This window comes from Cervus elaphus, chromosome 10, assembly GCF_910594005.1.
Source record: "Cervus elaphus chromosome 10, mCerEla1.1, whole genome shotgun sequence".
Taxonomy (NCBI): Eukaryota; Metazoa; Chordata; class Mammalia; order Artiodactyla; family Cervidae; genus Cervus; species Cervus elaphus.
The window spans coordinates 49424281-49447730 of record NC_057824.1 but is presented as its reverse complement, the minus strand read 5'-3'; the positions used below and the strand labels follow the sequence as shown (position 1 = coordinate 49447730).

General features: G+C 56.1%; 3 protein-coding genes across 12 annotated transcripts; 1 reads left to right on the top strand and 2 right to left on the bottom strand.

Annotated features, from left to right (window-relative positions):
- The first annotated feature begins 119 nt into the window (after window positions 1-119).
- Window positions 120-14503, top strand: SRRT (serrate, RNA effector molecule). 2 transcript variants are annotated; one of them, XM_043915099.1, is made up of 20 exons: window positions 120-1177; window positions 1421-1560; window positions 7020-7148; window positions 7389-7535; window positions 7786-7974; window positions 9794-9963; window positions 10091-10275; window positions 10445-10543; window positions 10643-10760; window positions 10956-11113; window positions 11436-11497; window positions 11609-11687; window positions 11985-12173; window positions 12540-12713; window positions 12808-12961; window positions 13121-13314; window positions 13496-13652; window positions 13879-13968; window positions 14076-14202; window positions 14304-14503. In XM_043915099.1, exons 2-20 carry the CDS (start codon window positions 1439-1441, stop codon window positions 14377-14379), a joined length of 2619 nt encoding a protein of 872 aa, XP_043771034.1. In that variant the 5' UTR covers window positions 120-1177; window positions 1421-1438; the 3' UTR covers window positions 14380-14503. The 2 variants fall into 2 exon arrangements, with proteins under 2 accessions (XP_043771034.1, XP_043771033.1); XM_043915098.1 differs by having other exon boundaries at window positions 13867-13968.
- Window positions 14504-14766: 263 nt separating this feature from the next.
- UFSP1 (UFM1 specific peptidase 1 (inactive)) lies at window positions 14767-15869 on the bottom strand. Its single transcript, XM_043915110.1, has one exon. It carries the CDS (start codon window positions 15389-15391, stop codon window positions 14918-14920), a length of 474 nt encoding a protein of 157 aa, XP_043771045.1. The 5' UTR covers window positions 15392-15869; the 3' UTR covers window positions 14767-14917.
- A 134-nt stretch (window positions 15870-16003) lies between these two features.
- ACHE (acetylcholinesterase (Cartwright blood group)) lies at window positions 16004-22189 on the bottom strand. Of its 9 annotated transcripts, none has more exons than XM_043915105.1 (6): window positions 21764-21883; window positions 20488-20649; window positions 19085-20174; window positions 18244-18728; window positions 17273-17442; window positions 16357-17148 (listed from the first exon to the last, which is right to left on the bottom strand). In XM_043915105.1, the coding sequence occupies exons 3-6, from the start codon at window positions 20147-20149 to the stop codon at window positions 17021-17023; spliced, it is 1848 nt and encodes a 615-aa protein (XP_043771040.1). In that variant the 5' UTR covers window positions 20150-20174; window positions 20488-20649; window positions 21764-21883; the 3' UTR covers window positions 16357-17020. The 9 variants fall into 9 exon arrangements, with proteins under 9 accessions (XP_043771042.1, XP_043771037.1, XP_043771043.1 ...); XM_043915103.1 differs by having other exon boundaries at window positions 19085-20171; XM_043915107.1 differs by lacking the exons at window positions 16357-17148; window positions 20488-20649 and adding an exon at window positions 16004-16350 and having other exon boundaries at window positions 19085-20171; window positions 21764-21890.
- Between the last annotated feature and the right edge of the window lie 1261 nt (window positions 22190-23450).

Sequence of the window (23450 nt, the reverse complement as noted above, 5' to 3'; positions counted from 1 at the left end):
ATATTCTCACATCAGCTCCACACAAGCAGGCTGTGGTGACTGGCCTGCATTTTTAGCTGAGAAGTGACGTCCTCAGGTTGCATCGCTCCCAAATGGCAGAATCAAGATCAGAAGGGTCTTCCTAGTCCTGGACCAGTTTTTTGCAACTCCATTGTACACTCTTTTTAAAGTAGTTTCTGTAAAGACACCCCCCCCCCCCCCGCAAAGCCCCCACAAGCCCTGGGGACAAGGATGCAGTATGTGCAAGAAAGGCAGCATTTCCTCAAGTCTTCACACTCAACTCACTGAACAAGCACTTTTTTGTTATCCCTGGGGTGGTGCTGCATTTAATCTGCGGCAGCCCAGATCCTGCTTGGCGGTCAGGATCACAACCTACAACCGATCTCATCAAGGTGCTGGTTGGGGTCTGCCACTTTTAATTAAAGATGGGGTGCCTTTGTGGAAGAAGAGCAGGGACAATGGGTTTTGCAGGTAGCGTACATCGACGACCAATAAAGGTTGGTTCTCTAGTGGGATCACAAAATGGTGGGAAATGCTTTAAAATGGTTGCTGTGTCCGCGAAAACGGAAGAGTCCCTAAACCTCTGCCCTGCGCAAGGAGAGGGGAGAACCATTCCTGATGAAGTCGGGGGGCTCCGCGATTAAACACAGGTGGAAAGCAGCTGAATGCCAACTGGTTTAGACTTCGGATACATCCGGGGAAGCGCGACCTCCGACCTCGGCGGGAGGAAGCGCTCCCTCACGGCCAGAGGGGGGAGGGGGAGTCTACCGCCCTCCCGAGGCTTGGTCCCGCCTGGCTCCCGTAGTTCCTCTCGCCCGCACAGGTCTCGTCCCGCAGAGCGCGCGAGACTTCTGGGTGCCCGCCCCTTCCCATCAGTCCTCGGTGCTCCCAGCCTTTCCCTCTCCTAATTAGTTCTCCATCAGGCCCTGCTGGGTGCAGTGTGTGGTTCCGGGAGCTGTTCTGCGGGTGACGCAGGCGCAGCTCGAGCTGCGCGCGCCGACCGTCCGTTCTCGGCTGTCCCGGTTTCTTCGCGTCTATTCGGCCCCGTCGCCGAGAGCCCTCAGTCTCCTCACCCTCCTCGACTTCCCCGTCGCGCGCCCGAGGCAAGGGGCGGGCCCAGATCTCCCAGGGAACCTGCTGGCTGGACCGCGAGACTAACGGCCGCGACCGCTTCCAGGTGGGGGGAGGGGCCTGGAGCGGGAAGAGCCGGGCTGGGGCGGGAAGCTGGGAGACGGGCTTGCGGGTGGGCGGGGAGGCCGCTGGGGGCGACTGGAGAGTCGGAGGCCTTATGATGGCGGGGTCGGTGGAGGGCTGGCCTTTGTGGAGGGAGGCGGGCATGCTGCTGCAAAGGGGGTGGGGTGGGGTCCTCTGCTCCTGTCGTCATTGTTGAACGCCCAGATCATCCCTCTCCGGATTCCAGGCCCCCTCAGCCAGCGCCATGGGTGACAGTGATGACGAGTATGATCGAAGGCGCAGGGACAAGTTTAGACGAGAGCGCAGCGACTACGACCGTTCCCGGGAGAGAGATGAAAGACGTCGAGGGGATGATTGGAATGACCGGTAAGACACAGTTTTTTCTTAATTTCGTCCACTTGTTTTATTGTCGGGCATTCAAGTTTCATTGCATTTTTCTTAAAGCTTTATTAGGTCGAGCCATATGAAATCGCTCGTTCTTGACTGTTTTATGTGGTTCGACTTCATTGCTCTATGGCTTAATTTTTGAAATGTCCAGAAGATCAGAGCAGCAGAAGTAAGAATTTGACTAGGAAAAAGCAGTGTTTGCGTGTGCATTCTATTGTTTGTAAGTTATACCCCCAGAAAGTTGACTCAAAAAAAAAAAAAGTAATAATACAGAATTAGCTTGATTGGAGAGGTGGTCAGACTAGTTCTCTATCAGGATATGATTAAATTTCTTGTAGTAGTGTAGCCTGGAATCAGAAAGAGTTCTTTGAACAGTGATCAGTTCAGTTCAGTTGCTCAGTAGGGTCGGACTCTTTGCGACCCCATGGATTGCAGCATACCAGGCTTCCCTGGAGATTGCTCAGACTCATTGAGTTGGTGATGCCATCCCTGATCCATGGATGGGATTAATTGATTAGGTTTGGCGTAGCTAGTGATTAGCTTTCTGGGATGTTCTGGAGTAGATTAGAGTTGAGGTTTTTCCCTTAAATAATTGCTATTTAAAGGAATTGAGGAAGATTTTTATCTAAGGAATATCACGAGTATCTAGTCAGTGACTTGATATCACAGACTTGATTTGGAAACAGGTTATCAGAAAAAAAGTTTGAGATGGCTTACTGCGGTAACATTTATTCATTCAGTGTCATCTTGAAAAAGAAGCTTAGTAAGCCGTTCAGTGTTTCACTAAACATATCTCTTCACTGGAGGTGGTCTGCGCTACCTTGTTTTTTTTAGTATTTTTCTAAGAAAGTCCGAAGATGCTTTTCCGGTAAGCAGCCTGGGGTGACCTCTAAAAATGGTGTGCTATTCACTTGTCCCGGAAAACCCCTCAAAATCATGCAGATCAAGAGGTTCAGATCTTCTTGTTCACTTTAAGAACACTCATGAAACTGCCCAGGCAATTAAGGGTATGCATATCTGAAAAGCCATTAAGTATCTGAAGGATGTCACTTTAAAGAAGCAATGTGTGCCTTTCCATCCTAACGGTGGAATTGGTAGGTGTGCATAGGCCAAGCAGTGAGGCTGGACACAGGGTCGGTGGCCCAAAAAGAGTGCTGAATTTTTACTGCACATGCTCAAAAATGCAGAGAGTAATGCTGAACTTACAGGCTTAGATGTAGATTTTGTGGTCATTGAGCACATCCAGGTGAACAAAGCACCCAGGATGCTGTGTAGGACTTACAGAGCTCATGTACAGGTTGATCCAACCGTGAGGGTCGGATCAACCTGTACATGAGCTCTCCTTGCCTCGCTGAGATGATCCTTACTGAAAAAGAACAGCTTGTTCCTAAACCAGAAGAGGAGGCTGCCCAGAAGAAAAAGATACGTCAGAAAAAGCTGAAGGAACAAAAACTTATGGTCTGGGAATAAATGCTGCAAAAAGTTAATGCAAATAAAGGTGTAAAAAAACAAAGGAAGACAAGTAAGGGCACTCTTCTGAATTCTGAAGATGGCCAAGGGATAGTTATTGTCCTTAAGGAGTTGACAGTCTGGGGCTTGGAGTGTGGGGCAAAATGGCCTTGGATGTATGCTGTAAATGAATATATTCATCTATGAGAGGTCATGATGAAGATGTGAAATGTTGAGGGAACAGATGTGAGGGAGGGGAGAAGTGGTGGAGGTGGTGTATGGGAGGCTGACAGGAAAGGGACACTTAGCAAGGTTTGGAAAGATTAGTGGGAATTCCTCAGACACAGGTCGGGTGAACAACTTGGAGTTGGAGACATAATGTTGTTCACAGAAAAGAACATATGTTCTAGTTTTTTTTCAAGTAGTGGTTCTCAAAATCCCTCAGAGGTCTGTGAGCCTACAACTGTTTTTTATCTTTTAAAATTTTTGTTCTTTTTTAAAAGTTCTTTTTCATTATGGTTTATCACGGAGTACTAAATAGTTTCCTGTGCTATACAGTAAAACTTGTCACTTACCCATTCTACATGTAATAGCTTGCACTTGCTAACTCCAAACTCCCACTCCATTCCTCTCCCCGCTTGGCAGCCACACGTCTGTCCTGTATGTCTATGAGTCTGTTTCTGTTTCATAGGTATGTTCATTTGTGTTGTATTTTAGATTGCACATGTAAGTGATATCATATAGTATTTGTCTTTCTCTTTCTGAGTTGCTTCACCTAGTATGATAATCTCTGGGTCCATCCGTGTTGCTACAATGGCATTATTTCATTCCTTTTTATGGCTAAGTAGTATTCCTTTGTGAATACTATACACCATAGTGTATACACTATACATGGTTTATCCATTCCTCTGTAGGTGGTTATTTAGATTGTTTTCATGTCTTGGCTACTGTAAATAGTGTTGCTACGAACATAGGGTTGCATTTATCTTTTTGAGTTTCGGTTTTGTCTGAGTGATATCCAGGAAAGAATCCATTTGCAATGTGGGAAATCTGGGTTGGGAAGATCCCTTGGAGGAGGGCATGGCAACCCAGTCCAGTATTCTTGCCTGGCGAATCCCCATGGACAGAGGAGCCTGGCGGGCTGCAGTCTGTGGGTTCACAGAGTCGAACACGACTGGGTGACTAAGCAGGATTGCTAGATCATACGGCAAGTATAATATCAGTCTTTTGAGGAACCTCCATCCTGTTTTCCGTAGTGGCTGCAGACAGCTTACATTCCTGCCAACAGTGTAGAGGGGAGGTCCCCCTTTCTCTACACCCTCTGCAAGCATTGTTACTAGCTTGCAACTTTTAATAGTAATGCTAGGGTAGTATTGCTGCTTTCACTGGATTGAGGTTTGGTGCTCTGGCAGTGGTGAGGGAGACTGCAGGGGCCCTAGCACAGTCAAAGCAGTGGCAGCAGTTTTTAGTAAAAAGTTTCATGTACTGTCGTTGAAGAAGCAATAACAATTTTAAACTTTACTAAGTTAGATTCTTAACTTCTTAATATAGTTCTTAATATATATGATGACTAGGAAGTATGCATAAAGCACTTCTGCATATAGTATCACCTGGGCTTCCCAGGTGGCGAAGTGGTAAAGAATCCGCCTGCAAGGAAGGGGTTCAATCTCTGGATTGGGAAGTTCCCCTGGAGTAGGAAGTGGCAACCCACTCCAGGATTCTTGCCTGGAAAATCCCATGGACAGAGGAGCCTGGTGGGATACAGTCGTTGGGGTTGAAAAGAATCAGACATGACTGAGTGACTAGCCTGCACGCTTGTAGTAGAGTGTTTATCTTGAGGAGGAGCTTTTGTGGGATTGAGTTGTGAGCTGAATTAACAGCCTTGAACCCTCCTCCCCAACCTGTGAGATACCGTTTTTGTTTTTTACTTGAATGGACAGCTGTCAAACAGTGCTTATTCATATTTGGGTTTTTGGTAGACATTTTCTTGGGAATAAAAGCTCAGAGAACGCGATGCTCTTGTTCAGTCACTAAGTCGTGTCCGACTCTGGTCCCGTGGCCTGCGGCATGTCAGGCTCCTCTGTCCCCCCTGTCTCCCGAGTGTGCCCAAAGTCGTTTCCATTGAGTTGGTGCTGCTGTCTAACCACTTGTTGCTTTAGGGAAAATTGTCAGTTTTGTTGCCAATAAGAAAGTGGAACTTGCCAGTGAAAACTAAAATTTTGGAAAACTTTTATCTGCAATGTCAGTTTGTCAGCTCCCCATTGCTTTAAAGACTGTTATGATGAGATAGGTAGTGATACTAAGTGATTATATTTTAATACTGTGTAATGAGATGTGCCAAGGTCCATTAAAAGAGCAAAGTAGAATAATGAACTTTAATGTAGCAGAATACAAAATGTTGATTTGGTTTCAGATTCAGCATTGCAACTAGCCTTTAAGATACTATCTCTTGCCAAATTTTGGGGAGTATCAAAAACAGTGAATAGGAAATTCCCTGGCAGTCCAGTGGTTGGAGACTCGGGGCTGTCACTGCTGAGAGCCCAGGTTGGATTTCTGGTTGGGGAACTAAGATCTCAAAAGCTGCATGGCACAGCCAAACCAAACAAACAGAATATCCCCAATAATGTGAACAGGTTATTAAAGTACTCCCTTTTTCAAGTACGTATCACTGTGAGGCCAGATCTTCACATTTTCCAACCAAACAACGTATCTTAACAGGTTGAATGGAGAAACATATACCAGTTGTCTCCTTTGAAATTAAGCCAGACCTTGAAAAAATTTGTAAATGGAAAAAAACAGTGCAACTTTTTTCACTAAATGTTTTTTTTGGAAAATAGTGTTTCTTGTACAAATATATAATTTGTATTACTGTGTAACTTCAAAGTTAATAGTTTTTTTTTCTGTTCTAATTTTCAGCTAAATGTTGATAAATATAATTCACATAAGCAAAAGCTCTTTAATTTTTAAGAGTGTAAGGAGGTCCCAAGACTGAAAAGTTGGAGAACTACTGGCTTATAGCAGAGGATTTTCTTTTGTTAAGATGGAGATGGGGTTCACTGGTGATTGGTAGAGAATCTGGAATGGTCGCCAGGAACCAAAGTTTTGAATTTAAGCGAGGGCATGACACGTTCGCGTTTGTGTCTGAGAAAGAGCCCTTTGACCTTGGAGAGGAGGAAGGGGAGAGACCAGAGGTAGGGAATACAAACCAAGGCTCTACTTAAAAGGAGAAGTGGCCAGGACCAGGGCACGTGGACCTGGGCTGAGTTTATGGGAATGGCAGGGAAAAGGACAGCCTTCGTTGGGTTTGAGACAGAGAATTAATAAGCTGATAACAAGTTAGTGGTGAGAGTGACCCTTGATAACTGGATGCGGGACAGTCTGTTGGTGCAGCCAAAAGTGGGAAATCGTGGGGGCAAGGGGCGGCAGGTTTGGGCCCATAGCGATGGAAGTAACAGGTTTGATTCTGATCGCATTGAATTGGAGGGGACAGTAATAGAAGGAGTTGGTAACATTGGTCTGGAGTTCAGAAAAAAGGCCAGGCTGGAGGAAGGGTTGACGAGCCATCAGTTTGTGGGTAGTGGCTGAAGTGATGGAAGTAGACAAGTCTTTCTCCTTAGAGGGTGGTTTTGGAATACAGTTTCCAGCTTTTAGTCTGGGTATCTCAGATCCAGTACTTCAGCTACCTGATGCAGAGCCGACTCATTGGAAAAGGCCCTGATGCTGGGAAAGATTCACGGCCAAAGTAGAAGGCAACAGAGGGTGAGAAGGTTGGAGAGCATCACCGACTCAGTGGACATGAATTTGAGCAAACTAAGAGATAGTGAAGGACAGAGGGGCCTGGCGTGCTGCAGTCCATGAGCTTGCAGAGTCGGACATGCCTTTGCGACTGAACAACCACTCAGATAGGACAGAAAGAGCCCGTCCAGGAGTGTGATCTTGGGATACCCGGCTGTGTCGTTGTATTCACCGCCACTTGTTCTTACCTCCAGAGAGTGGGACCGTGGCCGGGAGCGCCGCAGTCGGGGCGAATATCGTGACTATGACCGGAATCGGCGAGAGCGCTTCTCCCCTCCCCGGCATGAGCTCAGCCCCCCGCAGAAGCGCATGCGGCGAGACTGGTGAGATGGCAACAGTCTCTCTGTCCTCTCTCCGGGCCTCAGCTCTCCTCCCTCACTTCCGCTGAGAGCTTTCTTGGTCATTTCCTCTGCTCAGATTTCCCCTCAAGTCATCTCTTTTGGTCCCTTTAAGCCCTTGTGGGAGAGACTGCAGTCCACGTGCACCCCTCCCTTGGTCCCATCCTCTGTCCTCTGGAGAGATGCGTGCCTTCTCCGTCTGACTTTTGTGTCCCCCACCCTCAGGGATGAGCACAGCTCTGACCCATACCACAGTGGCTATGAGATGCCCTATGCTGGGGGGGGTGGGGGCCCAGCTTATGGCCCCCCTCAGCCCTGGGGCCACCCAGACGTCCACATCGTGCAGCACCCTGTTCTACCTATTCAGGCCAGGTGAGACCTGCGCTTCCGGGGGGCCGGGAGAAGGGGGTCCACACTTGGGGATGGATTGGGGTGGCTGAAGCCAGGAGAATTGGGTTGGGCACACAAGAGCACCAGTGGGCAGTGGCGGCCGTTGGTGCCTCGGGTGATGGTCTTGGTGGGCAAAGGGAGAGGGCAGCTGGCTGCCTTGGTCCCCCCATTCCCCCACCCTCTTCCCCCACATCCAAGACTTCCTGACCGGTGTATCCCCCTGCCACCCCAGGCTGGGCAGCATAGCAGAGATCGACTTGGGTGTGCCGCCCCCCGTGATGAAGACCTTCAAGGAGTTCCTGCTGTCCCTGGATGATGCTGTGGACGAGACTGAGGCGGTCAAGCGCTACAACGACTACAAGCTGGACTTCCGGAGGCAGCAGATGCAAGACTTCTTCCTGGCTCACAAGGATGAGGAGTGGTGAGTGCCCCCCCTGCCTGCCGTCCTGTCCCTGGCACGTCTCCCCTGGCCCCCCAGCGGAGCCTGCAGTCCTGTCCTCTCCCCATCTCCCCAGTCCAGCACTTCTGGGGGCGGGGGAGGGGAGTGTGCCAACCCTGGCTGATGGGTCTCCTCACCTCCACGTCCGCCACGGCCCCCCCACCTCCCTTCCCCGCCGTCCTCGGTGAGCGAGCCACCTCCAGGCAGCTGGCCAGAGCCACCTGTCCTCTGGGGCGGCAGACGCACTGCCTCCCCCTTGCCGTTCGGGGTCACTGCCATCCCTGGTCGCCGGGACCCTGTGTGGTGGTGGCGTCCTCCCAAAAGCAACGAGCGAATCCAGACAAGAGAAGCAAAGCTCTCAGGATCGTTTGACAGAAAAAGAATTTTGATTTTTTTCCTTTTGTGGATGTTTTAATTTTAATCAACCATCTTTTCCCCCCTTCCTGCTCCTCCTCCTCCTCATCCTCTTTCTGCTCCTCCTCCTTGAAAAGAGCCAGAACTGGGAACTACACCCGCTCATCGACGGAGCTCGGAGCAAACCCACCTCCACCCCCACCATACCCAGCCCATACATGAGCCCCCTGGGCTGACCGCGCTGCCCGGGCCAGGCAGACAGGCAGGGCACCGTTGTGCACAATGCAGCGGTTTAGCTGAATGTGATTGCTCAGGCAGCTAGTCAGTCAGGGCCCCCACCGCGGAGTCCCGCGGGGGTGGGGCACCCGGGCCGGGCGCCCCAGCCAGGAGCCAGCCGGTGGCCCACCAGCCAGCATGGGCCCTGGGCGCGGCTAGTTAAATCTTGAGCTCTGTTTGACCAAGCGGCCAAGGTAAAGATCCTGGAGGTGACGCCTGCGGCTTTCCCTTCCTCTTCTGCTCAACTTGTGGTTCTGTTCTCTCACTGTCTCCTCTTTCTTCTTAACTCATGTCTTTGTCTTACTCGATCATAAACCTGTCATTCTTTCTCTGTCCCCGTTCTTGCTGCTAACACCTCTTTCCACTGGGTTTTTGTTTTTTCCTGGTTTCTATTTGGTCTTTAGTTTTCCTCCTTGTTTTTGTTCTGGGACTTTCTCACACTTTGCCCTTTCTTCTTTGCATATCCTAATTTCTTCTGTCCTCCCCGCCCCCTCCTGCCCAGGGTCCTATTTTAAGTGTTTTCTTTTCATGCTCTACCTTAACCCTCCATCCCTGTCCTCTCTTGACCCCTGTGGGCAGTACCTGAGGTTATAAGGGCACTTCAGTTTCTCCCTTTGGTCTTTCCCTGTCCCTTCACCAGCTGCTTATTTTCCCTAGGGGGGAGAAAGGTGTTCTGCCTTTTGTGGCTTTTCCTTTCTGGTGATTTCAGGTTTCCCTGTCTTCCACCAAGGGATGGAGGGAGCTGGTGGGAGTAATCCTTTTAATGATTCTAGTTTGGGGTTGGCTCGGAGAGGGAGGTTCTTTGGGACCTACTATTTCTTTAGTGTTACTCTGGGAAGCTGTGGGAAACTACACTCCTTAAAATTTGTGTTTCCCAGACACTTTGGGCAGTCAGTCTGCCTCCAGCCCTGACTCCCCTGTAGTCATACTCTTTCCAAATCCAGAGCTCTTAGTTCCTGGCTCTCCCCCAGATCTTCTCAGAGCATAACCTCTGGTTCCTTTCTGGGGGTTTGGGTGGTTCAGGTGCACCCCCTCCCCTGATCTCCACTGTTATGACCTTCTGTGGGTGTGAGAGGATGGGGGCTGTGCCCTGACTTTCCTGGGCCCCTCCCCATGTCCTGGCTCTGGCCTCCAGTGACTGTTTGGCTCTTCCTCGCCCTTTCCTTCTCAGGTTTCGGTCTAAGTACCACCCAGATGAGGTGGGGAAGCGTCGGCAGGAGGCCCGAGGGGCCCTGCAAAACCGACTAAGGGTGTTCCTGTCCCTCATGGAGAGTGGCTGGTTTGATAATCTTCTGTTGGACATAGACAAAGCTGATGCCATTGTCAAGATGCTGGATGCAGGTGTGTGGATTGGGAGGGGTGGACCTGTCTGGTGACCAGGGTCTTGGCTGAAGATGAAAATCTATAGAAAGCCAGAGACAGAAGGCCAGGACCCTTGGATTGTGACCTCTGCTCCCTGTGTTGGTAGCTGTGATTAAGATGGAAGGAGGTACAGAGAATGATCTGCGGATCCTGGAGCAGGAGGAGGAGGAGGAACAGGCAGGAAAGCCTGGGGAGCCCAGCAAGAAAGAGGAAGGCCGTGTCGGACCAGGCCTGGGCGATGGAGAGCGCAAGGCCAACGAAAAGGACGATAAGAGAGAAGACGGCAAACAGGTCTCAGGGCTGGGGCTTCTGGCGCTGTCTGTGAGGCCTGTGGGGCGGGAAATGGGTATTGGGTGGGCGAGAGGCGAACCTGTGGGCTGAGCTGCTGGAGGGTGGGGCAGGGCCCGCTGAAAAAGGCTGAAGGAGAGAATGATGTTCCTGGTGATTTGTCTACCTCTAGGCTGAAAATGATGGTTCCAGTGATGACAAAACCAAGAAGTCTGAAGGTGATGGGGACAAAGATGAGAAGAAGGAAGACACCGAGAAAGAAGCCAAAAAGGTAGGTTCTCGCTTGGGCGAGGTCGCAGTCGGGGTGGGGTCCTGGTACCTGACTCCCCTCCTGGTACCTGACTCCCCTCCTTGGCTGTGGGTCTCACAGAGCAGCAAGAAGCGGAATAGGAAGCACAGTGGCGATGACAGCTTTGACGAAGGCAGTGTGTCCGAGTCGGAGTCAGAGTCTGAGAGTGGCCAGGCTGAAGAGGAGAAGGAGGAGGCTGGTGTGTTTCATTTTCAGTCTCTTCCTGCTGACGGTGCTGGGGAGGGTGAGGGGCTGGTGTGGAGGCGAGAGATGGGTGAAGTTGGTAAGGAGGGGGGCCTTTTGGGAGAGACTGGTGGGGGGAGGCTTTGCAGCCTCTCTGTCCTCCGCTCATCCAACGATGAGTTTTCGCCGACTCCCACTGCTCCCTGCATAGATGAAACACTCAAGGAAAAGGAGAAGTCCAAGGAAGAAGAGAGGGAGAAGCCTAAGGACGCCCCTGGGCTGGAATGCAAACCCCGACCCTTGCATAAGACGTGCTCTCTCTTCATGCGCAACATCGCGCCCAACATCTCCCGGGCTGAGATCATTTCTGTGAGTGGGGGCAGGGATGACAGGCAGGCTTTGGAAGGGGACGGCAGGGACAAGAGAACCCCGCACTGCTGCTGATGCACACACAGCCCTGTTTCTCTAACAGGGAGGTCCCTTTCCCCTGGGCCCATGGCCTTCAAAGAGGCCGGCCCTGACTGCAGCATTTGCTTTCAACTGCTGCTATTCTTGAGCCCTGTATTGTTTTCTCCCCTAGTCCAAGGAAAGATGAAAAGGCAGTTCCCCAGGGTTCTAAGGACTTAGGGATTGGAGGAAGAAATAAATCGTTGAGTCACTAGGTAGGGTTTCTCTTTCTCTGCTTTTCCAGCTTTGTAAACGATATCCAGGCTTTATGCGTGTGGCATTATCGGAGCCCCAGCCGGAGAGGAGGTGAGGAAGGTGGGGAGGCGTGACCCTGGATACCTTGGGGAAAAGGTTTAGGGAATATGAGTGGCCAACATCACCTCCATCCCAGGATTATGTGGGCATTTTCTTGTTCAGGTTTTTCCGCCGTGGTTGGGTGACCTTTGACCGCAGCGTGAACATTAAGGAGATCTGTTGGAACCTGCAGAATATCCGAGTGAGTGCTGGGAGTGGGGCTGTTGAGGAAGAGAAAGTAGGGCCTCGCATGCTCCGCACAGTCTCGTTCCTTTGTTCATTGACGGCTTCATCCATCCAGTCCTTATTTCACCCATGGTGTCTGCCCATGTGGACTGCATGCAGTTGTCTCTGGGTGTGGCCCTGAGACTGCTGGAGTGAACAAGACATCCTGGTCCCTGTCATCAGGGTGCTCAGTCTGATCACTGGCGTGCTCAGCTGGGCCAGTCTTTAGTGGCTTTTCTCGGGTGAGTGTTGGTAAGCTTTCGGTTCCCTCCAGCTCCGGGAGTGTGAGCTGAGCCCTGGCGTGAACAGAGACCTGACTCGTCGTGTCCGCAACATCAATGGTATCACCCAGCACAAGCAGATCGTGCGCAACGACATCAAGCTGGCAGCCAAGCTGGTCCACACACTGGACGACAGGACCCAGCTCTGGGCCCCGGAACCCGGGACGCCTGCTTTGCCAGCGGTCAGTGACTCCTTGGGGAACTTTTTACCACCTCGTCAGCTGGGGGCACCTCTGGCCTTACCTGATCTGTAGCATTGACCCCTTCTACCCACCCACGTCTTTGCCCTTCTGGGCGGCACCTTCAGCTCCAAAGAAACAGATTGACATTAGTGAGTATTTACGGGCTAAGGCAGAACGTAAATGTAATATTATATTTATTATAAATGTTATATAAAATATTATATTAAAACATAATAAGGGAGAGGTAACAGGCCAGCTGAGTCCTAAACTCCTTTCTGCCCCACTTTGCCATTTCAAATGCGAAGGTTCCTTGGCTTCCCTGAGGAGTTTTGTCTGCCTCTCTCACCTCATCTCTCACCCTTCCAGAGTCTGCCCTCGCAGAACCCGATCTTGAAGAATATCACTGACTACCTGATTGAGGAGGTGAGCGCTGAGGAGGAGGAGCTACTGGGGAGCAGTGGGGGGGCCCCTCCCGAGGAGCCTCCGAAGGAAGGGAATCCTGCAGAGATCAACGTGGAGCGGGATGAGAAGCTGATCAAGGTGCCAGTGGGAGTGGGGCGTGGGGTGAGGGAGAGCCTGGCTCTGGCGGTAAAGGGGCAGGAGTGATGAACTCATCGCTTCTCATTTCTCTTAGGTATTGGACAAACTCCTCCTCTATTTGCGCATTGTGCATTCCCTGGATTATTATAACACGTGCGAGTACCCCAATGAGGATGAAATGCCCAACCGTTGTGGCATCATCCACGTTCGGGGGCCTATGCCACCCAACCGCATCAGTCATGGGGAAGGTGAGTTCCCTGCTCCTCATCCTGGTTTCTCTTGCTCTCAGCTGCCTCTGGCCTTGGTTCTGCTCTGGTAGTAGTGCTCTGCCACCCTCTCCTCCCACCCTCTTCTCCGATCCCCTCCTGGCTCCCTTCTCCAACCTGCTCCTGTCTGTACCCCAACAGTCCTAGAGTGGCAGAAGACATTTGAGGAGAAACTGACTCCGCTGCTGAGTGTGCGAGAATCTCTTTCAGAGGAAGAGGCCCAGAAGATGGGTCGCAAAGACCCTGAACAGGAAGTGGAAAAGTTTGTGACCTCTAACACCCAGGAACTGGGCAAGGATAAGTGGCTATGCCCTCTCAGTGGCAAGAAATTCAAGGTCTGTGATTACAGAGTTGTGTTGTTAGGATAGTGGGAAGAGAGGGTTGAGCCCGGAAGCCTCAAGCCTGGGGAGGAAGTGCTCACTGGGATTGGAGAGGGGAGGACGGTCCTTGAAGCTTAGGTCTGGGCAGCGAGGGAGCCCACACTGTTCAGTCTGATCCCCTCCTCTCTTCACCCAGGGCCCCGAGTTTGTACGTAAACATATCTTCAATAAGCATGCAGAAAAGATTGAGGAAGTAAAGAAGGAAGTGGCCTTTTTTAACAACTTTCTCACTGATGCCAAGCGCCCTGCTCTGCCCGAGATCAAGCCGGCTCAGCCACCGGGCCCTGCCCAGAGTAAGATACGATCCGTGAGGGTCTGCCCCATTCCCTGTCCCTTTTTTTTTTTTTCCCTTTTTTTTTTTTCCCTGTCCGTTGACTGTTCAAAGACTCCAGGTTCTAACTTATCAGACCTGTTTTTACCCCACTCAGGCCATATTACTAAAAGCTAGTTGTCTCTCTCCACACCCCGCCCCCCTCCCCGCAGTAATTCATGTTCCTGTCCTTGTTGTACTCCCCCCAGGTCTGACTCCGGGACTTCCCTACCCACACCAGACTCCCCAGGGCCTGATGCCCTATGGTCAGCCCAGGCCCCCCATCTTGGGCTATGGAGGTAAGTGTAAGAGGGAGTTGAAGGACTTGAACTGGGGCTGGGAGAAAGAAAACTTAGGGTATAGTTGAGGTCACAGTGTTTCAACTCTGTACTGATCTTTTTCCTAGCTGGTGCTGTTCGCCCTGCAGTCCCTACAGGGGGACCCCCATACCCCCATGCTCCCTATGGTGCTGGCCGAGGAAACTATGATGCCTTCCGAGGCCAGGGAGGTTACCCTGGGAAACCTCGAAACAGGTGAGAATGGGCTAAGATGGTTACGTTTTTTTGGCCCTCTGCAAACTCCCTCTCAGAGACCCTCAACTCTAACCCCATCTTAACTCTTTCTGACTGCACAGGATGGTCCGTGGAGACCCACGGGCCATTGTGGAATACCGTGACCTGGATGCTCCAGATGATGTCGACTTCTTTTGACTCACCTACTCTTCCTCACTCCTGGTATCATCTGTACTTGTGACTGCCTTGTCTTATCCAGCTCTGAGAAGGTTTTGTACATTCAGCCCTACTGCCAGTAAAAGCACTTGCGTGGTGACTCTTGGCTTAGTATATATGAAGTGTTCATTGCTCAGTCGTGTCTGACTGTTTGTGACTCCATGGGCTGTAGCCCACCAGGCTCCTCTGTCCACGGAGTTCTCAAGGCAAGAATACTGGAGTGGCTTGCCGTGCTCTTCTCCAGGGGACCTTCCTGACCTAGGGATCGAACTTGGGTCTCTTGGATTGCAGGCAGTGTATATATATATATATATATATAGTACAATATAGACTTCCCCGAATTCTCCCCCCAAATTGCTAGGGCCATGGTTAGCTGGGTCTTGCCACTTTATTGACAACAAAGGTCCCAGGCTTTGCTGGGACTTACTGGGGGGTTTGACATTAAGCAGCCTCTGCCTTTGAGATGAGGGTGGATGAATGTGTACAGGGCTAGAGGCTGCTCAGTGCTGGGAACTTAGCCTCAGTCCAGGGTGCGGTTCTGCTCTTTGGAGTTACAGCTGGTCATGCACAGGTTGTAGAAGGAGTGGGGGTCAAAGGCTGTGCTTACCTCTTGCCAGCCCACCCAACCAGCAGCCTGTAGTTCACTGGGGTTCTTCGGAGCACCCCAGCAGTGAGGGTCCAACACCAGGACATAGGCTTCGGTTCCTGGGCCCAGGCATACTCCCAGCAAGGCCTTGGACTGGGCATCTGCATCCCCACCAACCATTACAGGCCCCCCGCCCCCCGTGAAGTGGGAATACAGCCTCTCCAGTTCCCCCTGAAGCCCTGCTCCACGGGGAACGTGACACAGCCGCCCTTGGGGCCCCCCAAAGTGGTCCAGGCAGAGGCTGGCTTCTATACAGCCAATCCAGCTCTGAGAGCCCCGGAACCCGGGGGGCTTGTCGCCCATGTCCTCCAGGGCCGCCTGCACTGCACCCAGTTCGGGTACGCCCATGGGCCGGCCCTCTGGCCACGAGAACAGCGTCTGCAGAGTGCGGTAGCCACATCCCCAGCCGCGGTCGTCCACTCCGTCGCAGCCGTAGTGGTAGTAGAGGTAGTGGCCCGAGAGGAGGGCCAGGCGGGTAGGGCCGCGGCCGGGCAGGGCCAGGCCCAGGTGGACGTCCTTCAGCAGCTCCAGGGCGGCGGGCGGGAACGGCGGTTGTCGGGCCAGGCAGATGCGTCCTCCAGGCAGCGCGGCGCGAACTCCGGGTTCCAGCGCTCCTTCTCCGCCCCAAGTCTAGGGCTGACCGCAGGCAACACCGGCTCAAGGGCCCCGGGATCGCTCGTCTGGCCCCTGGTAGCAGCGCATGGCGCGATCGCGGCGGTGAGGACCAAGTAGGTCCTCGGGTCTCCCACAATGCACCGCCGCGCCGGCGCCGCCGGCTTCACTGCGCAGGCGTGAGCTCCTACTCGCGGGCGGGCTCTACCGGCTGCGGCGGGGAAGACAGTACGCTGCGCCCAGCATCCTCTCCCCGGTCTGAGTTTAGCACCCACCCCTTTATTCACTCCGCCCCAATGGTTGGAGCATTCTGCCCGGACCCCGGCTCCCCAGTCGCGCACACTCCCGTGGCTGTTAACAGTTTATTGGCAGCCCAGAGGGCGAAGGCACCGCGGGGGAGGGGGCTTGGCCCGAGGCATGCAGAGGGCCGGGAGCCCCAGGGGAAAGTCGAGGGTGGCTGGGCAGGGTCTAGGGATCCTCCGTGTAATATCCCAGCCCATAAATAAATAGTATATACAGCTGAGGGGCCAGGCGGAGCGGGCAGGGCAGGGGATGTGGGGGGTCCCGCCTGGGTCACAGGTCTGAGCAGCGATCCTGCTTGCTGTAATGGTCAAACTGGTTCTTCCAGTGCACCATGTAGGAGCTCCAGCGATGGAACTCGGCCTTCCACTGGCGCTCCGCCTCGTCCAGCGTGTCTGCGGCCAGCGTGCCCGGCAAGTGGGTGGGGGGAGGACATGGGGAAGAACGGGAACGGACATGCGGGGGTTGGAGAGGGGGTAGCGTGAGTTCAGAGAAGACACGGAGAATGCAGGCGACCACGTGGGGTGGTGGAAAGAGGATCAGGAGAATATGCGAAAGACAAGACCAGAGGGCGGGCGAGGGTAGAGGCGGAGCCAGAGAAGGATGGCGGGGAGGAGGAGGGAGAGGAAGAAGATGACCGGAAGACAGGAGGACCGAAGGGATCAGAGGAGGAGGTCCGTGGGTTGGTGGGGAAAAGAGAAGAGACAGAAATGGTTGGCGTTTGTAGCTCCACTAGGGGGTGCTATCTAGCCCCAGGGCCTCCCTCACCCCCAACACCGAGCTCAGGCTCCAGAGAATAATTTTATAAAAAAAAAAAAAAAAGAAAATTGACTTTTTCATTTCCATTTAAACAATGAAGGTGTGTGGGTCCCTGAGATGGGTCGTAGGTGTACCGCCGCCCCCCGCCCCTCCTCCCGCCCTTCCCTGTCTAGTTTCAGTTTCTCGGTTTGAGGAGGGAGGGGGCGCTGGGTCGAAGATCCCTGAATGAGGCCCTTCCCCACGATCCGACCACTCTTTAGAGGAGGGGGTGGGGGGCCCTGAGGCCGGAGAGGGGAGAGGCCGTGGTCACAGCCGCAGGAGCCGGGAGAGGAGGAGAAAGAGGAGGAGAAGGAGGGGCAGGGGGAGGCCGGGCCTGGGCCTCGGGGCCGCCTCCCCGTGGGCGGGGCCTGAGCAGGTGCAGGGGGCCTCCGAGGCTGGGGGGAGAAGAGAGGGGTTACACCCGGCCGGCTCCCAGTCCCCTCTCTCTCTTTCTCCATGCCCCTTTACGCCCCCCGCTCCCCCGTTCCACCCAGCCCCTGCCCGCAGGCCCCGGCGTACCGGTGGCGCTGAGCAGTTTGGGCAGGAAGCGATTCCAGAAAGCGCAGGCCTGGGCTCGCAGCCCTCGCCGCACCTCTAGCGGCCGCAGATTCAGGCTCACGTACTGTTGCGCTCCCGCCGTGTACGGTGGCCACTGTGGGGCTTTGGGGTCCCGGGGGTCATTGGGGTCTCTGCGGAAGGAAAGGGGAGGCTCAGCCCCTGGGGGCTGGGTAATGGAGATGGGGAGTAGGAGGGGGCAGCCTGCTTCCTGACCCCTGACCTGCCCTCTTAGGCTCCAGGGAGAGCCCATCTCCTCCCTCCCACCACCTCGTTAATCCTTTCTCTTTTCCAGCATGCTCTGTCCTCTGGGGTCTTTCCCTTCCTCCTGCCCTCCCTCTTTCTGTTGTTCCTATTCTTGTTCTTTGTTTTTGTTTTTTTTTTTTCCCGGCTGCACTCTGCATGCAGTAGTTCCACACCCTCTGCTGTGGAAGCCGGAAGTCTTAACCACTGGACCATCAGGGAACTCCCCATTGTTCCTCTTCTTTACTCTCAATTATTTCTGCTCCATCTTTGTTTCTCCCATTTAAAAAATTGCTCTGATTTACTGAGCCCTTTCTTTATAACCAGGCCCAGTCACAGCTCTAGGAACGTCATTACTTCTGCGGACACCCAGGTGATGGGGATATTTATGGTCCCCTTCTTCAGACAGCTAATAAAATCATCACCGGTCCAACTGATCCAGTTCTACAGTCCATGCTCCAATCTGCTACGGTGATTCTTTTATCCCTCCGCTCTCTCCTTGGGTCATCAGGACCTTGCCTTCCTCCTCCCCTTCTCTTGGGGTCTCCTCCATCATTCTCTCTCTCCCTCTGTGTCTCTTTTGTGAACTTGCCCTCTCTCTCTGGCCCTTTGTTTATGTGCCTGCTTATCTCCCCCCCTCTCTCTGTTTATCCCTGGCTCCTGGAGGCCCTCCTTCCCTCAGCACCGCTGACCCTGTGCGGGCGAAGTTGGCCCAGTATCTCATCAGTCGCTGGGCAAAGGTTCTCTCCTCGATGGTGTAGTTGAGCGAGGGTTCCAGGGGGAGCCCGAAGATGAACTCAATCTCGTAGCCATGGGGCACCCCCATCCAGAGGGGCCAGGAGAGCGTGGATGCACGATGTTCAAAGATGTAGGCATAGACGCGAGCGCCCTGAGCGGCCAGTCGCCCAGCCAGCTGGGCCACGGGGCACACGACGTTGTGGTCACCCACCACATCACTCAAGGCCTCCCTCAGGCGTGCTGGGTCCTCAGGGTGCAGCCAGTCTGTGTAATGCAGGACCACAGCCTCGGCAGCCAGGTCACTTGCCTGGGGGACCCCGACCCGCACCCCGGCCAGGAACTGGGCCCGGCTGATGAGAGACTCGTTGTCTTTGCTGAAGCCTGGGGCCCCATAAACCAGAAAATAGGAGCCCTCATCCTTCACCACACCCACCAGCACCTGGGGGGACAGGATGGAGGGATGCGGGGGAGGGGAAGCACAGACAGACAGGCAGACAGAAACAGATGGACAAAAAGCCAGAGAGATGAAGTTATAGACCCGGAACCAGGGAGGAAGAGAGAGGTTGGGGAAGGGAAAGAGAGAAAGAGAAAATATACCCACATTTCCTTTCCTCTCTGACCCTCTGACCACCCTGGGATGGAGCCCTCGGGGAAGAGGAGGGGGCCATGGGGCCCAGAAGCCCGGGCCTTTGGGAGTGGGTCTGGAGCCACCCTCATGCCTGGGTCCCCAACGGGGGGGCGGGTGAGAGAACAGGCCTAGATGAACCAGCTCCACCCACTCTAGCCACTAGTCACCTGCAGGCCATGGAAGTCTCCAGCATTGATGAGGGCCTCGGGTGTGTCACTGAGGAAGTCTCCGTCCACCACAGGCACGAAGGAGAAGCGGAAGACGCTTTCCTGAGGCAGCACGTGCCACTCATGGTCCACCAGATCCTGAGCTGGCCGCATTCGCAGGCAGGCCACCAGCTCTGTATCATTGCCACCAGCCCCGCCCGGGGGACAGCCCACGAGGCGGGCCAGCAGTGTGGCCCTGCGGCGGGCCTCTCCTACGCCCACTGTGGCCCAGGGCCCATTCGGTGCCCCGCTCTGCAGCACGGCCCTGTGGAACAGGCCCCGGCTGGGTGGGGACAGCAGGTGCATGCCCACGGAGGCGGCACCTGCACTTTCTCCAAACAGAGTCACCGACGTTGGGTCCCCCCCGAAGGCTGCCACATTCTCCTGCACCCACTGCAGTGCCAGCCTCTGATCCAGGAGCCCCACATTGCCTGGGGCCTCCCGGCTCCCTGGCAGGGCCAAGAAGCCAAAGGCGCCCACCCGGTAGTTCATGGACACCAGCACAGTCCCCTCGGCCTGGGTCAGGAAGCGGCCATCGTACACGTCCAGGGAGGAGGCCCCGCTGTAGAAGCCACCCCCATAGATCCAGACGAGGACAGGGGTGGGGGACGAAGGCCGGGGGTATGGTGTCCACACGTTGAGGTAGAGGCAGTCCTCGCTCAGCTCACGGTTGGGGTTCCACATCTCGGTGCCCTCAAAGCCGGGGTACAAGGTGTCCACATATTGGTAGCAGACACTTTGGAAGGCCGTGGCATTCAGCACCCCTGGCCAGGGCCGCTTGGGCTCCGGTGGCAGAAAGCGACGGGGGCCCACAGGTGGCTCTGCGAAGGGGATGCCCAGAAAAGCAGAGACAGGGCCCCTGGGGGCCATTAGGCGGAGGCCCCGCAGCCGGCCCCCACGCACCATCACCAGCAGCTCTGGGTCCTCTGGGCCCTCGGCCTCTGCCCCTCCTCCCAGGAAGAAGAGGAGGAGGAGGAGCAGGGAAGCCAGGGAGGGCGTGTGCAGGGGACACCACGGGGGCCTCATGGCTGCCAGGGCAGGCAGGCGTCTGCTGGGAGAAAGAAAGGCAGAGGGTGAAGGCCCGAGGCTGCCAGGAGGAAGGAGATGATTAGGTAACACTCTTGCCCAGGGGTTATCACTGAGCTGCAGAGGAGGTGGGGCAGTTTGGCAGAGAGGAGGAGAGAGTGGAGGGAGGGAGGAAGACAGGCAGAGGCAAGGACACAGAAGAAGCTAGAGGGGACAGAGATCAGGCACACGCGCGGGTGCACACACACACACACACACAGAGACAGATAAATGCAGGGAACGGAGACAGACCTGCCCAGCAATACCCTCCCCTGCGAGACAGAACCCACTGCCCTCACCTCCTTCCCCCAGTGGAGCGCCCTGGGCCCAGTGGAGGCACCACAACTACAGGCTGCAGGCCACCGACAGGGGCGGGGCCCTCACTGACGGGAGGCGCCCGATGGGGGAACTTGAGGTGGCGTGAAGGCGCAGCCTCTCCTGCAGTTGGCCAGGGCCGGGCCCTGGAGGGGTATGGGTTGGGCATTCACGGTGTGGGAGTCACAGGCCCTGGGGTACCCCAAATACTGCCTACTCCATACCCTGCCCCACCCAGCCCCGCCTCATCCACTGTCTGACACAGCGCACTGGTACCGGCGGGTGCCCGTCTACTGCGCACCCCGCTCGCCTAGCTTCAGACAACAGGCTCGCCAGCCCTGGCCCCCCAGGACTCAAGTCTTCCATCCATCCGATGCTGCGGTGCACGCTGCCGCCGGCGGGGGGCAGTAGAGGCCGAGAAAAGGACGGCGCTCCCCGCCCCGAGTCCAGAAGCAGGGAACTTGGGGCGGGGGTCTGGGGGCTCGCGGGCATTGCCGAGGGGTCTGAAGGGCGAACCGGGACGCCTGTATTCTCGAAGCTCCGGAGATCCCCGGCTGCAGGGGCAGGGGCGCTATTTTGGGGCAGCAGCTGCTGCGGTTCCGGCATCTCCAGCCAAGGGATCAAAATTCCCCGGGTCGGAACTCCCCCCCCTCTCCCGCCGGTCACCCCTCACCCAGCCCTCGCCGTCCTGAGCTGGGTGGTGGTGATGGAGATTAACTAGGAAACCCGAGTGGGGCTAATTATAACTCGGGGCTTCCGCTAAGCCTCCCCTATCCCCAAAATAGAGACGGAGTCCCCGCGGGAGGGGGACGCCTGCGTCTGGGAGGGGGCTTCGGCTGGCGCTGCGCAGGGGCACTGGGGTCGCGGGATCCCGGAGGACCCAGCCGCGCTCCAGGAACCTGCGCAGCTCAGATTCCGCCCCCAAGCTGGGGGCATCTTCCGGGGGGCTCCGGACTTGGGAGAGAGCAGGGGCAGCGGCGGTCGGGGGTCCCCACAGGAATACGGGAGCAGTGGCGGTGGCGGGCCCTGCGGGCTGCAGTCTCCCGCGCGGGAACCGTAAGTATGCGGCGGCGGCGGCGGCGAGGGAAGAGTTAAGGATGAGTGTGGGGCGGTGGGGGGCGTCGCTGGGCAGGCCCCGGGGCGGGGGGCGTCCCGTTTGGGGGCCTGGGTCCCTCGGGGAGCTCACCGTACCCGGACCGCGGGATGGACCTCTGCCCGGAGTGGTGGTGGTGGGGGTCCCGGGTGGGGCGGGAGACTCACCTGAGGCGGCCGGGCCGGGCCGGGCCGGGCCACGCCGGGAGCTGGAGGCGGCCGATGTTCCCCGGCGCAGGCTGAGCCGACTCTGACAGCCGCCGCCTCCGGCCCCCCGCACACACCCCCTCCGGGCCGCTCGGCGCCCCCGCCCGCCCCCGCCCCCGCCCCTTGTCTCCGCCCCCGCCCCTCCCCGCCTCCCCCCGCTGCCACCTCCCCTCCCTCTCCCTCCCTCCGAGCCCAGACCCAGAGACCCCGGGGCTCAGACGGACTCCAGTGACAGACGACGACAGACGACAGACACGCGCTGACAGACACGACCGAAAGAGCCTCAGCGGCGGAGCAGACACCCACAGGGACAGGCAGACGGACAGAAGAAGCCCGCGGAGACAGACACGTGCGGACGGCCTCCTGCAGTGACAGCCGGAGACAAACGCAGTGACCGACACTCACGGACGGACGGACACACTTGGAGAAGGCGGGGCTGGGGGCCAAATAAATGAGCATCCCTGGCCACGACAGCGCAGGGGTGGAGTGGGAGGACCAGCACGCGAAAACTTGGCTGACGACCCTCTCAGGGGTCCGGGTGACACTAGTGGAGGAAACGTGACACCTGTGGGAATGAGGCTGTGAACAGGAGAGCAGACGGGATAGGAAGTGGACCCCCGAAGAGGGAGGAGACCCCTCGTGGGAGGGAGAGGTGACCCCGGGACGCCCGACAAGGAAGGCCAATGTGGTGGCACGCGAAGAGGCTGCGGGGCGAGGCAGCATTCCGCCGCCGCCGCAGTGGAAACTTCCGGAACCCCCGCGGGTGGGTTCGCGCCGGTTCCCTGACGGGTGACCTCGGACTTTCGTCACGAGGGTCCGCTCGGGGCATGACATCACCAGGCCAGGCTCTCATTGGTCGCCGCGGCCAGCAGGTGGGAGCGGCCTGGCCCGGGCGCCCCTAGCCGGGTCGGAGGGGCTGGGCTGCACAGACCACCCGCCCCCCTCCCCCAACCCAGGTCCCGCCCTACAGGGAGTCACCCATGGGGACGGTGCGGCCACGGCGGCGTCCCCGCGCCAGAGGTGAGGTGGAAAAAGTGGGCAGCGGTGTGCTCACACGAGCGCGCCGCACGTAAGCCCCTTCCTCTCCTGGGACCGCGGGCTCGGCAGCCCGCTCACTGCGTGGGAGAAACGCCGGCGCCGGCGAGCTTTGGGGTGAGCGTGCGCGTCCGCGCGCGCGCGGCGGTGCGGGGCGCTGCGTGGGGTGGGCGCGCGCGCGGACGCGCACGCTCACTTGGCCGCCGAGCTCTCCTCAGCGCCCTAAGTCGCCGTCAACCGTCACTAGGGGCCGGGGGGGCGGGGCAGGGCGCGGGGTCTCGGGGTCTCGCGAGGACCGCGGGAATCCAGAGCCGTGCCCCGCCCGGGGCCGCTGGTTCACGGCTCTCCAAGCTGGGCGGCCCCTAGTCTGCCCGCCCATCACGCGGGAACAAACACCGGCCCTTGCTAGCGCGGGACCGGCGCTGGGTCCACGTTCCGCTTGCGGGAGGCGGCCGCCAGGTGGCGCGGAATGCAGCCTCTCCGGCCTTGGAAACTGGAGGCCTTTGAGGGTGGTGGGGGTGCCGCTACGGAACCGTCTGTGCCACGCGGGCGCGTCACTTGACTTCTCTAGTCATGAGGTCCTAGGCTGGAGCACAGAGATAAGGGAGTGAAG